Source organism: Aphelocoma coerulescens, chromosome 1A (genome assembly GCF_041296385.1).
Source record: "Aphelocoma coerulescens isolate FSJ_1873_10779 chromosome 1A, UR_Acoe_1.0, whole genome shotgun sequence".
NCBI classification, from domain to species: Eukaryota; Metazoa; Chordata; class Aves; order Passeriformes; family Corvidae; genus Aphelocoma; species Aphelocoma coerulescens.
The window spans coordinates 39,832,366-39,847,565 of NC_091014.1; the positions used below are offsets into that span (position 1 = coordinate 39,832,366).

The 15,200-nt window shown below is 39.1% G+C and overlaps 1 protein-coding gene across 5 annotated transcripts in view; it reads left to right on the forward strand.

The window, feature by feature from the left end:
• The window catches only part of NAV3 (neuron navigator 3), a 484,909-nt gene that overhangs the window by 358,679 nt on the left and 111,030 nt on the right, over nucleotides 1–15,200 (forward strand). For all 5 annotated transcript variants that reach the window (XM_068999468.1, XM_068999461.1, XM_068999483.1 and 2 more), the window contains one exon: nucleotides 2,642–2,757. In XM_068999468.1, coding sequence (XP_068855569.1) covers nucleotides 2,642–2,757 — 116 coding nt within the window. The remainder of the gene's footprint in view (nucleotides 1–2,641; nucleotides 2,758–15,200) is intronic.

Consider the following 15,200-nt stretch of genomic DNA (forward strand, 5'->3'; position numbering starts at 1 on the left):
GAGACCACTTATTAAATAGTGTTTCAAATTCTGTTCTTAATTACCTTGTACAGGCTCATTTTAATCAGAATGAATGAGCTTGTGCAGGTCTGATTGAGAGAAGGATTTGTCCCATTAAGTGAGTTTGATACTCTTACAAATAGGTAGCATGTAACTCAGGGGGTTGGGGATAAATATATTCTCTGATTGCCATGATTAAAATAGAAACAGATTGTCTTGTTTTCATGAAGGTTTCCTAAATTAACCTTCACTGTAGATGCACTGCACTGGAAGAAATATCACTGGGCTGGCTTTAACTAAACTGAAATTCTTTTCCCTTTACTTGATATCAAGAGAGATGCAAGAATTTAATTATTTTTAAGGCAGTGGGTTGTGAATAGGTAGAGGATAGAGGATCATTCATTAAGGCCAGTGTGCAAGGTTAATGAGAAGATCACTTAATTTGCTGTTTACTTTCTTTGAGCTTAATCTGTGCTGCAGTTCTGCAGAGATCACTTGAGTCATTCACAGGATTAATATGTCCCACAGAAAGGCGTTAAAGCCAAAGTATAGGAGAAGTTGAATCTCACAATTTCATTTCCCGTTTTTCAAAAATTAGAAGAGGCATTTACATGCTTGGTCCAATGTCACAACCCATAACAGGCCCACAGCAGCACAACTTGAAGTTTTAGGTACCCAGTGTGCACCTGGGCCTCCTTGTTCCCCAAGACCCCCAAAATCATACACGATTTTACTTGGAAGTCTTTCATCCCTAGGCTGATCTTTCACCATTCTCAGTGCCTCTGGGCTAAGCTCGACTCCAGAGAAAGTCAGGGCTTTGGCCATCATGCATGAAAAGGCTGGTCTGGTGTGGAAGTGCTGGCAGCCAGCAACCCCCTGGAGACCTTCTGGAAAAAGAGCTTGTGAGAGAACTGCTCCCTGCTCCCTCCTTGGGGTATCTCCATCACAGCTGCCCAAGGGCTGGTGCTTTCTAGTCCATCTGTACCAGAACAAATAACCAGTTTTCTCAAGTAAGCAGAACTTAGGTTGATGTGAAATCCATAGTCCTCCATAAGGTTTCTGTTGTTTCCTCAGACAGTTAAAATTTTGAAGATTTAAAGCCCTTTGGGAAAGCAAGCAGGACTGTGGAATTTCAGAGTGTGTTCTCTGCAGAAGGATAGAGTGAGCTTTTTTTTTACTTGAGACTCTCCTCTCAAGCATCAAATGTAAAACTACATTCAGGGTTGACAGGACATGGTTAACCTTGCAGTATGTGCTGAGCTTATGTTTCCAGTGTGTGACAGACAAGTACCAAAAATAGTTTTTATAGAGCAGTTGTCTGTTTCCAGCATCTCAAAAGTACAAAAGTTGATAAGAAAGGCAATGCATCTGATCAGGCATAATTTGTATTTCTATTTCTGAGTTGAATGGTTCTAATGAATGGATTCCACCATGTCAGTACTTGTGCTATCTTTGTGCAGATATCTGTTCCCTCATCTACTGTCATGAATTACTGAACAAATCTATTTAGTAAGTAACTTTAAAGAAAATATTAACTGGAAATTTATTTCATAAAATAAGTTGCTATAAAATTATTTTGAGAGATAAGTAACTGTTTTTATGAGTTTTATTTATAAAATACAGATTCATTGCACAGTTAAATGTTTCTGTTTTCAGTTTATTTACTCATTGGAAACACTCTATGGTAAATTTTGAAAATTGAACTATAAATGTCCCATTTTAAAACTAGGATATAAATATTTCACCAGTCTTTTAATAAATCAGAGAAGGGACTGCTATTCATGTCAGGAAACCTGGAAGAACTTAAGCTCTAAGTGAAGATCTTTTAAAATTTTATTTCAAAAAGTGGCTGTTATATCTTTAGATGTATTCTTTTACTGTATACACTTGGTGGTACATGTTGCTATTTGATGACATCATAGTTCAGTAGTTCCATTGTAAAATACATACTACAGCTGTTCCTTAAGAAGAGGCAATAAGTGTGTGAGGTATTTTTTATTTTAATCAATGTGCTCATGTATTTCTTGCTATTTACCTTCATACAACAGACGGTAACTCTACTCAACAAAGCATTCCCATTATAATTTATCATTGATATTCAAAGAAAGATACCCTCAAAGAAAATGAGAGCTATTTGTCAGAAAGTTAATAGAAAAACTTGTATTATCCCATTCCCTGGAGTTATATAAGGGGCATTATCAAAACAAGCTGCACACAGATTTAAAAATCTGGGCCATATTTCCTTCCAGCCTTGCATAAGCTTTTTCCCACATGGCCTTTCTTACTTAATATTTCATCAATTACAAGTTTTTATTTCCTTTATGTATGTGCAGGGATGTGACAACCAATGTAAATGGATTCTGGCTAGATCTGGTTGACAAATCCTGCAAAAAAATAAGTGGGGGAAAAAATGGCTTCAAATTTCACAGCTACAAGTTGTTCCTGCAGAGAGAGAGAGAGAAACCCTAGTTGCTTGTACATTTGTGTAGCTGGACTTACCCTAGCATAATAAGAATGTGACAAAAATTATATTTTCACCCTATAGTGATATGATTATAGATGGAGCTGCAAGTAGTACTTTTTTCTATGAATACATGAATGATAGATAATAATAATAATCTATCTTTTTGCTTGATTTCAGAACTCTCTCAGAAAATGACAGTACCTCTTTACCACCTGCTGACTCCTGTACCAGTCCTACTAAAATGGATTTGTCATTTAGTAAGACTGCCAAACAGTGCCTAGAGGAGATATCTGGTGAGTAACAGTAAGTCAGGAGAAGACTGTGAACTTCTTTATTTACATATGTTTCTTAGCAGGAGCTTTGTGATGGGTTGAAATAATACTTCTGACCTCTAATCACGAGTGGTATTAAATACACAGAAAATTTAGGTCATGCATATTTAGTGCTTCAGATCCATGGTTATCTATTTGAACTGGTTCCTTCTGTTAAAATACCCTCTTTGTCATTTTTCAGAAGCTGTGCTTTTACAAGACAGGGTTTCATGTAATTGTTATTTTATTTAATCATACTGAACGTTCCAAGAGGAGCAGTGGAAAGTCAACTTCAGAATGTTTAACACTCTCATTTAATAACATCAAATTAAATCATAACATCAGAACTGAGACATAAATTACATAAGATACATGTTGCTTTTATAAATGAATCTGTATTGAGAAAACAAGCAAGTCCTTACTATTGTACCTTACTTGTAAGCTGCTGCTAGAGCTAAGCTGCTAAAGGTTGTGTTCTGGAATTCCTTGCAAACATGGATTGAAGTCCTTACTAGGTTACAATGGTGAAGGGATGGGCTATTTTACTCATACTGGAATAATTCCTTTGAAGTCAAAAGAGCCATGCTGAGTTACAACAGCACGGGATCTGGCCATGACTGCCTATGGATGCAAAAAGCAAAGGTGTGCCACCATCTCAGCAAGACTAAATTTCACTGCAGGGTTGTGCAGAAGTTGTTCCAAAGGGACTCTTTGCAAGAGCTGTTACTTGGGGATTTCAGGATTTATTTTTGCTGTTGCCTTGTTTTGGTTTTCATTGGCATCCTTCCTCTTACAATTTTACAAAAGGTGATATCCTATCCCACTGGTTTTACCTATAGTTTTGCCCTTTTACTCCAAACTTTTAACATTTAAATGGATTTGTAATGAGTCATGTGGTTCTTCTCACACAGGATATAACTCACTTAAAGCACTAATTTGACACATCAGTCTAAAATTACCTCTCTGCCAGAAGGGAAATCAGATGCCCAAGCTTTATGGGGACTGTCTTGACATTTAGCTGACTCATACTGAAAAAGGTTTTGTCCTGGTTTGTCTCAGCCCCTTTGGAAATTTTCTAACATCCTTTATTTGTACAGCCAGCTTCTGTGATAAATATGTCACTCTGAAGTATGGTGTAATGTTCCTTGGAGGTGATGCATGCCTGTTAAAGTATAAAATTACTTTTAATTACTCGAGAAATTGGACTCCTTTGTGTAACATACATAAAGAGTTTAATTGAAACACTTGCCACAAATCAAAAGATGCTTCAAGGAATCATCCAGAGACATGCTAGAAAAACCCCAAGCAATTCAATACCTGCTGAAATGATCAAACAGAATATCATGTCTGATGGCCTTTTACTGTTTTGAACAGCATCAAAAAGAAAAAAAATACAGAAAGAAAACTAGACACCAGAGATGTTCCTAATCTGATTATTTAGACTCTGGTGTTAGCCCTTGATTGGCTTAACAGGCTGTAAAGCAGAACCTCTGGGAAAATGTGGTCAGTGATTTGCTCTGTACGTAGGGAAACAGAGGTGTGTCACTTGTATTTAACTGTTAGCAGTAAAAGGAATAAACAGATCAAATACTGTATTTGCTGAATAATTAATTGTCTGCATGGGTGAACTATCACCAAGTCATTCATGATGCTGTTATTGAATCTGCATGGATAAAAGCTCATGTGATAGTTGCTTAGAGGAGTATTCCATGATGGATTAGCCATGAGAACGGACAATTGCATTCTTTTACTTAAGAGCATCTTTATTCTGGTATGATCAAGGGATTACACCAGTAGTAGAAAAGAGATGGGCAAGGTCCTTTTCTGTGGTCTGGTCACTTATTTTCAGGGTATGAAGCGATGAATCCAGTTTCTTTCATTTTGATATTACCTTCTTCCTAAAATCATCAACTGTTGCTATGGATGGGCATCATCTTGATATTACCTTAATCTTCTTTTGAAGCTTGGTAGCCACTAAACTAGCACAATATGTTTGTAAACAGTAAGGATCAGTAAGGATAATGCAAAAGAGTGAACATCTGTGGAAATCACTAAACAGCTTGGAGGAGTGTGTTCATAAAGCACTGTCCTACCAGTATTTTGTTCCTGCTTCATTAATCATTATTATTTTTAAAGCGCCACATATTTAGAATTAAGGCTGACATGCTCAGGACTAGAATATCTTAGCCAATATTGTTGTATAAACTGTTTCTCTACTTTCTGAGTATTTACACATTCCTGTTTGTTATTGCATCTTGGCTGAAGATTACTGCTCCCATAACCAGCCAAGCTGACCGTATTAAAACTCCTAATTCACTTTGGAGCAATATCAACCAAGTGAACCTAAAATGATGCTCTTAAGCATGTCTGGTTCAAGACTTCTCCATAATACAAGCAAAAGTTGGATGCAGAAAAAATAATCTCAAAAATTATTTAGGAGTGGTTGGCCAGGCACCACTCCTTGTGTACTACAGGAACCAAATCCAAGTTAATTTCCTTGCTGTAGTGGTAAAAAGTAATTTCTCTGCTTTCCGTGTCCAGCAAGGCAGTTCACATCCCTTTGCTGCCATCTCAACAGTGGTGATGGGAAAGTAGAAAGTAAAGCAACAATATGTAGAGGTAGTTTCCAGCTCTCCTCTGCTCTGTCTTCTTCCTCCAAGGGAGCTGGTTACCTTTATAGCTTCTCCTGTCTTCCAACTCAGAGCTGGTGAAAGGTAAAATCAGAGCTGAAGCTGCTTGTATCCTACTCACTACTTTGCAAGTGATTACTTGGTTTTACCTGCACAGCCATGAGAAGAGAATAGTGCTGGAAGGCAAGGGAGGTGGGGAGGCTGGTGTAGGCATGGACTCACAAGTGTGGCCCTGATAAACTGGACACCCTCTTTATTTTTACGCTGTCATTAATAATCTGCTGCTCTTGGTGAATATATACATGGCTTATGCCTAAAACCAGTTCTTCATCTTGGTAGAGCCATTGTAAATCTGTTCCTATGTCTCTGGTGGGATTTTGTTCTAGATGTGATCTGAAGTGCTTGAGACTTTTCCCCACTTTATTTTTTCCCTTTTGAATATTCCACAGCTCATCAGAGCAGCCCCAGGTGTTTCCACAGTGCACATGCAGATCAGCCATAGAGCACGTGCAGAGCAGTTTTCAGGCTTCCTGCACGCCTTGAATCCCCTCTGTGTGCACAGCACCAGTGACACATGTACTCCCACTGAATGAGCCCTGTTTGTAGGCATCAGACACCTGTGGAGTGGTTCTGGTGTGTTCTGTGTATGGTAGGCTTGTTGCTCACGTGGCACACAGGTGTACAGACCTCTGGGAAATCTCAGACAGAAGTCTGGGAGACTTAAATAAGGAACAATTCTGCATTCAAGTATGAACACAATTTCTTGCATGAACTTCATGTACCAATTGCCTCAACAAGGCTACTCAGTATCTATCCACTTGGTTTCTGCAAAACTGCAATATACCTTTATAAACAGGATTATAAAATGAGAATGAAAAGAAAGGCTAATAAAAGAATCCAATTTGGTTGTTGTTATTCATGATATGGCTGTGAACAAGTTGGTCAGACTTTCTTAACAATTTCTGCTTAAAGTAGCTGTGACATTTATCACTTTCTGCAGTAAGTTTATTGGAGAAGGATGTCAGTAAGTTAATTAGTTAATAATTCATTGTAAACTGTACATGCTGGTAAACTACAAAGTATTATTTTATTATATCAGTGATAGCATTTGGCTTTACCAAGGGCTGGCATGTTCAAAGAGCTTAATGCAAAGTGTTTGGTTAAGTAATTATTCATGAATTTATAAATATTGACTAATTATTAAAAATCTGAGGGATGAAGCAGAAATGAAACAGTACTTTTAAAAGTTATAGGCCTGTCTCAATGTCAGGATTAGCATAAAAACATTCAAATTTTAATATTTTATGTTTATTGTGCTTATTTTTTTGCTTTCTGAAAGAAATAGCTAATTAATACATTCAGGAATAGTTTACATTTTTTTTCAAGTAAGCTTAGCTGAAGAGATTCATAATCTTATGCATTTCCAGATATATTACATAATTCATTTGTAGGGTTTTAAACTACCCATTGAGACTTCAAAGAAAGTCTTATCTGACAGCTAAATTTGCCCAAAGATTTTTAGTTCTTAAAATAATTTTTATAATTCCTGCTATGGCAGAGACAGTAAATACAAAGTAGTATGTTTCGCTGACTATGATGGCTTGAGGAAGTTCCCTAAGCTGTTCTTGATGTAAACATATTCCTGCTTGATGGGTGGAGAACACACTGAATTGCAAGGTAGCTGGGGAATAATGCTGTCTTGGCATTTGCTCTCCTCGTCTCCTATACTTTCTTCTTAGCTTAGAAAGATGTATTTTTTTGTTGCTATATCTCAACATTTTAAAATGGAGAGGCGAGCTTTAGAAAGTTATTTTTCAATCAATAAACCTGAGAATTTTCCACACTGCAATTTTATGTTTTGTCAAATGACACCCTGTAGAGAGATGTTGTAAAGTACAAGGATAAATCCAGTGTTCTTTCTACGAGCACTTGGTCCAAGATAAATAGGTATCTTTTGTATCTGAGGATGATCACAATGGCATGTCTACTAAGTGAGGCAATGGGATTATTGGGAGAAAAGTTCATATAACTTTATAATTAAGAGATGTAGTAAAATGTTCGTACACAGGAAGGCTGAATGAAGGTTGTGTGATTAGCCTCAGTACATCTCTATAAAAGCATTTGATTCATTGTGTTTTTAATGTATTTTGAAATAAGGCAGGTGAATGCTGCAGCTGCCAGCTACCCTCACATGACTCTTACACAGTCCAGGCATCATTCCCTTTTCAGTATGATGGTCTGTGATCTGTGTGCTGCTGAAGCTGGGCTGCAATGACCAGCTCCATTGGGAGATGGAACAGGTCAGCAGAGACACTGAGACCCACTGGGCTGGCCAGGATGCAGCTGTGCTGACGAGAGACACGTCCAGCCTGGAGTGGTGTGGCACCTACTGCCAGCACTGTATGTGAGATTTGGTGTGCCTCCTTGGCTGAACATTTTTCGTCCTCTGCCATAAATTATTCTGCTCCCAGCCAGAAAGAGGACTGACTATATCTGTCCAATTCTGGCAGTCTTCTATCTGGTCTCTCATGTTGGAGCTGAGCAGCCATGCCATGCACTGCTTCCCTAGCAGAGCAATGCTGAGCACTAGGGGCATGGCCTGCCCATGGGGCGTACTGAGGCCAGCTGCAGCTCTGCAGGAATGACTGCTGCATGTGACCATGCACACTGGGAGCGTGGATGGAGCCAGAGCAGGTACACATCTGCCCACAGCTGACCATGGAGACAAGTCACTGCCTGCAGACGCTGGGGCATGAAAGAGCAGGTAGGCAGTTACCATTCATGGATTTGGAATGTCAGGGAGAGATTCAGACTTGCTCTTTATGGTAGGAAAAGAACCTGTTCTCTTGATTCCAAGACAATCTCCAAGAGAACTTTTACATCACAGGGCCAAATCATGGAATCACAGAATAACCTTAGTTGGACCCAAAAGGATCATCAAGTCCAGCTCTTAAGTGAATGGCCCATACAGAAATAGGATCCATGACCTTGGCATTATTAGCACTGTGCTCTGACCAACTGAGTTAAAAATCACTATCCTTCCTGTTGATTCAAAACATAGCAATTGAGAATACCAATTTGAGTATAAATCTAGGATATAAAAGAAATTAATGTGAAAAGAGTGAGACTGCCCTTCATTTTTCAAATTCTCTGTTGTCAATACATCCCTGTGAGGTCTTTCTAACAACCACAGCTTAGTCAGGCATGTTGGACAGGCCAGGACAGCTGCATGGCACTGTCAGTGCACACCAGCACAGGAGTGTGCAGGCAGTGCTGGAGCTCTGGGACAACACCAGCACCACACCAGCTCTGAGATAATATCAGCACCCACACCACACTCGGCTCTGCTGCAGGCAGGCACCAGCATGTTCATAAAACCCTTCTAAGCGCCCATATGTCACTGCAAGTGGCAAACCCTGGGAGTAAACACAGCAGTCTCATCTTTTGTTTCCATGCTGAAAAAGTGGCAGGTGTTTAATATTTGGGACAGTTTTGTACTCAGGCAGACAGACCATTTCTCTTGTCTTCTCTTTGATTGTGTGGGCTAGGTGGGGATGGGAGCGGTACCTCCTCTTGATGTGGAACATGTCTTTCTAGGAATTCGTCAGTGCTTTAATATGGAAAACCACCATTACTTTAGACTACTGATTTTTTTCTAGGTTATTCTGTGTTTCTGAGAGTTATCTAGGAAGAAATGTACCTTTCCTTTAAAATTTCCAAGAATTTTCCCCTGTGTATCTTCAAAGACTATAAAGTGAACCAGTGAAAAGCAAGAAATACACTGAGGCTTCTGTTAACATCTGTTTATTCATACAGGAAATCTGTGAACAGCTTGTAGTTCTGAGGGTGGCATTTTTAAAGGTTATTTGCCTGTCAAGGTTTCTCAGGTAGAGACTTGAGATGAGCATATTTTCACACTGACAAAAGCTGTTTATTTTATACAGCAATTTCATTATTTGTAGATTTCTACATAATGTTTTGTGAAATTAATTTCCCCTAGATAAAATGTTTGTATCTAAAAAAATATATTTAAATTCAGCTATTTCTTTGTTCATCTGTCCATTTCTGGGACTAATATATTTTTCTTTGTGAGAAAAGACATACATTTAAACATAAGCCTTCCTTCTCTCTGGATAATAAATTTAAAAATAGCATTCAAAATTGCTGAACTTAGTTCAGAAACACTACCAATTTGCTTTATAAAAAAATTACTCTTCCATTAATAGGTTTTCTTCAGAATATTGTGAAACAATGATTTTTTTACAGCTTTTTAATTCTATACTAGCCTCTAAATCTCACAGAGGTGCAAACAGGGTAGCTTTCTAAGGAGAAAGAAATTAACTATTTCCTTTTATGAATCATCTTACCAGACAAATACTGTTCCGTGTCTTATCTTATGATTTTCAATGATATTTTTTTATTTAGGGCAGAAATTGCAAGACTGGAGGTCCTTTTGCAAGTCTGCTTTTAGCTTCCTGCATAGGGAGTAACAGTGATATGGAAGAAAGAGTTTTTCATCCTTACCTTTTGGGCAGAAAAATAGGATTTGACCATGAGCTAGATCAGTTACTGTAGCATCCCATTCAGGTGAAGCTGTGTCTTGAAACCTGTGGCACTGTAAAGTGGGCAGAGGCTTCTGTGTCTCCGGTTTAATTCACCAGGATGTTTGCTGCCATGGCAGCCAGCAGCATTCACTGCAGTAGCAGAGAGGAGTCATATATCTGGTAATGCAGGTTGAATACTAAAATGTAAGGAGGCTTGTGCTTCAGTGGTTAATTTTGGCTCTTTATTGAGCTCTGACGTGGAGGCTGTACTTGCAGTTCTGTGTCAGCCCATCTAAAGTGAAGAGCTGTGCACTAGAATCAGTCATGAGCTGGTGAGAGGGAGGGAAAAGCCCGAGACAGTACTTGTGCCTACTTTGGATTTCAGAAGGCAGCAGCTGTAGAAAGAGATGCAGGCCCACTGCTCCGATGAGACTGGTGATTGGATGGAGAGGGGAAAACACGGTTGGCTTTTGGGATTACTTCTGTGCTGGAGCAGAGTGTTTGATCAACTCTCTTCTGCTTGAGAGAAATCTAAGTGAAAATGACTGTAAGTACTGCAGATTAATGTGACGGACGAGAAGTGGCTTAGCAGAGACAGCAGCGTAATTTCAAAGAAGATGACTGTGCCTGTCTAGTCCCTTACAGTACGTAGAGTGCATGTTTGAGCTGTGCTTTCACTGCGAGTGCAAGTATGTGCTACCTGGGGTGGGCAGCGTGCGGTGATGCAGGGAGCACCACCCGGACCTTTCAGGGGAATTGAGCTGCTGTCCATCTCAGAAATATGAAATCTAGCTGAGGTAAAGCCCCGGCCGGAAAGATGCAGCGATCTGCTGAATTGTCAGTGTTTAAAGGCACGGAGGTTAGAAGAGGGTGTGTTCGTCTTCAGAAGCAGAAGTCTCTAACCAATCTCACGCTCATCAGTGAAGGGGAGAAGAGGCGATACTCATACAGGGAGAACTGGTTTGGAAACGCCTCCAAGTCCAGCCAGAGTTACCAACGGCGGGAGACAGAAGCTGGGTGCAGAGGCTCCCTCTCCAAGGCATTCTCTCAGTCAGTGCACTCTCTTTGCCACTCCAGCCTCACCACACCCCAAGCATTTCAGGGGATACCACCTGCTGGAAGCAGGACATCCAGGAGGTCAGGAGACCGGAGTACAGGTGAAGGCTTTCAGATTGACAATGAGGAGAGCAAAAAATCAGATGATGAAAATGCACCCTGTACATCCCATTTCCCCAGCAGGACCTGGGCAGAGGAGGAGGAGGAAGGGTGCTTGCGTGAAGGGACTGCACATCTGGATGAAGATGTCATAATAACAATGCTGGGTGACCTAGAACAGGTCCTTTACACTGATATTTTAGGTAAGTTAACTTTGGCTTGACATCAGGAAGGGCAGGAGGAGACCCAAGTGTTAGCAGATATCTGAACAGAGCAGATTTTTGATCTTGACAGTGATTTCCCGAGACAGAACTGGGTTTATTTGCAGTAGTATGCAAAAATAGGGTCTAGCTGTTTCTTCTTGTTTGCTTACTATGACCTCTTAAGACTGTATGAAATGAAGACAAATGTCTAAATTGCTTTTGATGGGTGCATGGGCAGCAACAGCCTGTGAATAACTGAGCATAGTTTGCTTAGCTTTTTGAAAAATAAGTGCTTAAATATTTTGAAATATTTAAGTGCTATTAGTTTATTCTTAAATTATTTTACTTTATTGACATTTTTTCTCATTAATTTGAAATTGATGTCTTGAATCCAGGGTTTGGGTGGGACAAAAAATGTCTTGGCCTTCCTAAAAACTGTCCCTCCAGTATTTCTTCCCCCTTCCCTAGCCCCCCTGCAAGATAGTTTCACCCCTACATGTAGAATTGTGAATGCCAGGGTTTCAGTTTAGCTTAAATAGCCAGTTTTGTTATATCTGTGCATGCCAGTGAGTATTTGAAGTCCACAGCCATAGGTGCTTCAAAGGCTTCTGTGTAACTGGCTTTACTTTTCATCTCTCAGCCCTTTATAAGAGTGCTCAAAGTGTTCATTTCCAAAGCTTTGTTCTTCAGCCAGTCAAATGGTTCAAATAGCTGCTTGCTTTTCAAAGGTTATATGCTATGTGTCCAGCCTGGAGCTTCTTGCTGGCAGATATGTTAGCCCTGATTGTGTTTAGACATTAAGGACAAAATTTTTGCTGTATATGTAGTGTAAAAAGCTGTCATCTCAACACAAGAAAGAAACAAGAATTCTCTTTGTATGCATACCTTTTATTATTTGATTGTACCAATAGGTTAAAAGGGCTTCTGCTAGAGATCAGAGGCTTGCTAGCACAGGAGACTGAGCTCTAACCTGCCTCTGCTCCTCTTCAGCTGTTTGTCACTGACAAATCCCTGTTCTCTTGTAAGCCTCAGTTTCCCCACCTGCAGAGTAAACTGGTGCTTTCCTTTCTGAATTAAGTTAATATCTAATAGTGGACAATTCTCTGCGGAGATGCTTATTATTTGTAAATTCTTTTATGCAAATCAGACAATTGGTGGAACTGTTATTCTCCCATTTGATTTGGGCTATGATTACATGTGCAGAAGAACAGAAATCATTATGAATAGTATTATTGAATGAGAAACTATTGAATGTGAGCCTCAGAAATGTGAATGTAAAAGTCTAACCCAGGTATCCAGTAGTTCCTATAAAATGTCTATTTTGATTTCCTGTGAATGTATCTCACACAGTGGAAGAAATGAATATGTTTTCCAGAAATTTATTGAGGGAATAATGATTCACTGTTTATAGGCAAAAATTTGGGGACAGTCTTTTGGAATAATAATGTTTAAGGTAAATGATGAAACTACAAGTGATTGGAGCAAATGGCCTTTCTTGTAAGAGGAACAGAATTTTGACAGAAAGTTTCAGGGTACCCTGGTTTTAGTCTTATCCTAGTCTCCCTATGTGTGAGACAGAATGGCTTTTTTTAATTGTCCAAACCAGAATCACTTGAGATAACAAGACAGGGATCATTTCTGATATGTTAGGTCATGCAAATATGGCCAGACTATGATGGCAGTGAACCATAACATAAGAAACAAGGTACCCAGAGGAGTCTGGGATCCCTTTGAACCCAATACTGATGCAATAAGTACTATAGTGTCTCCACTAGCAGGCATGGTGTAGTTAGTTTTCAGAAAAATAAACATATTCAGCATCCCTATGGTCTTCTTTACAGAAGGAGGCTTGTGGATGGGGAGTCAGTATTGTTGTGAAAATGTAGGATCTTGTACTCAGTGCAGAAAATTTCTTCACTGTCATGTTCAACTATTTATACTTTCTGACTTGTTCATCCATGGTACAGCAGGATTCCAGTGATATGGCCTTTAGAGAAGGATGGAAAGAAAAATTCCTTTTAAACCCCTATAACAGTTAGAGTGAGAATTTTTTATAAAGTACTGTGTAGTATTTGAATATAATAAAACTTCAGTTTTAACTTTTTTTTTAGTAAAAACTGGTGGAAATGTTTTGAAATTACCCTCTGTGTCACTGAGAGATCAAAAGAGATTAGATCTCAAACTTTTCACCTCTGCAGGATAGAATAACCCCAATTTTATGGTATAATTTGTCTGAAAGTGAAATATTCTTCACTGTGAAAATATATTTTGGCAGCTTGCCATATATGTACCTTTTTATTTAATGTATTGCAATTATACCTCAAGGCTTTATTATGTCATTTATTGTGCAATACATATTAAAAAAGACAGTTGCTGTCATTTTTGCTGCAAGAATTTGCAGTGTTAACATACAGAAGAGGACAACTGACAAGGATAAACAAGGAAGGAAAAGGGCAAGGTCACTGTAGAATATGAATTGTATTCACTTCCTCAAATAAATATAAAGGTAAAGTATTGTTTTGACTCTAATTCTGCCTGCATAGACCCTGGAATTGGTCTTTCTGTTTAAATAGAAAATTTTCTTATGCCAACAAGCTACTCTTTCACCTCTGGTTCAAGGCAGGGCAGGTAACAGTTCCTGGATCTTCCCTATATAGGTATTGTGGCAGGAATATAACGTGCTCCTGGAAGTCAATTTGAATGCTCTTGGCAGAGTGGGGAAGGCAAAGGGCAGTGACAGCGAGGAACTGAGTGCACCACAACTGCCTGGAGGCAGGCATGGACAGCGTGCCTGGAAATTGTCTGGGCTTTGAAAAGCAGTCTCAGTCTAACAAGACATAAATGTCTTCAGCATAAGCTGAAGCATGAGCCCTTTTGTCTCACAGGAATCTCCAGGGTGGTGCAGAAACTTCTGCAAAGAGTTCATGGGATCCATGGGTACATTGATTGCCAATGCTTTATCAAACACATCTAGCTTGAAACACAGGAACAGCTGTAGTTTCAGGGACTGAACATTTGCCTCCTGCAAGGTACTACATGTAAAAATGTACACAGGTGGTTTCTTTTATGGAACTAAATATTGTGAACAGACATGGCCTTGGGGTGTGGCTTGAGAAGAGAGAGTTTGGCAGCACTGCAGGGCTTGTATCCCCATCCTGCCCAGGTGTTGATCACACTGTCAGTTCCATGGCGTCAACACAGATGTTTATAGACATTAATGCACTGAAGATTTTTTTTTTTGAGAGATAAAATAGGCAAACATCATTTACTGAAGGACTGTTTGGCTGCAGCAAAGAGGACAGAAGACACAACCAGGGCAGAGGAAATGGGAAAACCTCAAACTGGCATTGCTGTGAAAGCTAACTTGACATTAAGCCACAACTGCAGGGTATGTTGGCTAGTACAATGCATCACTTGCCTATTGAGGAAGGATTAAAGCTTATATGGAATATATATGAAATAATTTATTTCTATTTAATATCAGGAGTTGAGATTTTTCTTAACAGCCTGCACCATGTTTGGGCAATAGGACCTGACTGCAAAAGGTCTGTGAGGTATGATGTGAAATTTGTAATAGAGTCAAAGAGGAATTATTTGCACTTCGAGTTCAGCATTTTAACATGTAACTCTAATGCTGATGCTTCTTTCCAACCTTCTTACAAGCAACAGATACAGGATACAATCAGCAGTAGAAGAGTAGCTTTGAACAAATCAGTAATTTTTGTCACAGAATTTCTTTTTAAATTCTCTTATTGTTCAAAAGTAAAATGAATAAACTTCCTTGATCTATGAATTTGCTAGAAAACCTGCATTTCTGTTTCTTGGTGTATGACTACTGGAGGTTCCTTTGAGACTTATTATGTTTTTCTTTTGTAACATATCATACGTGTCTT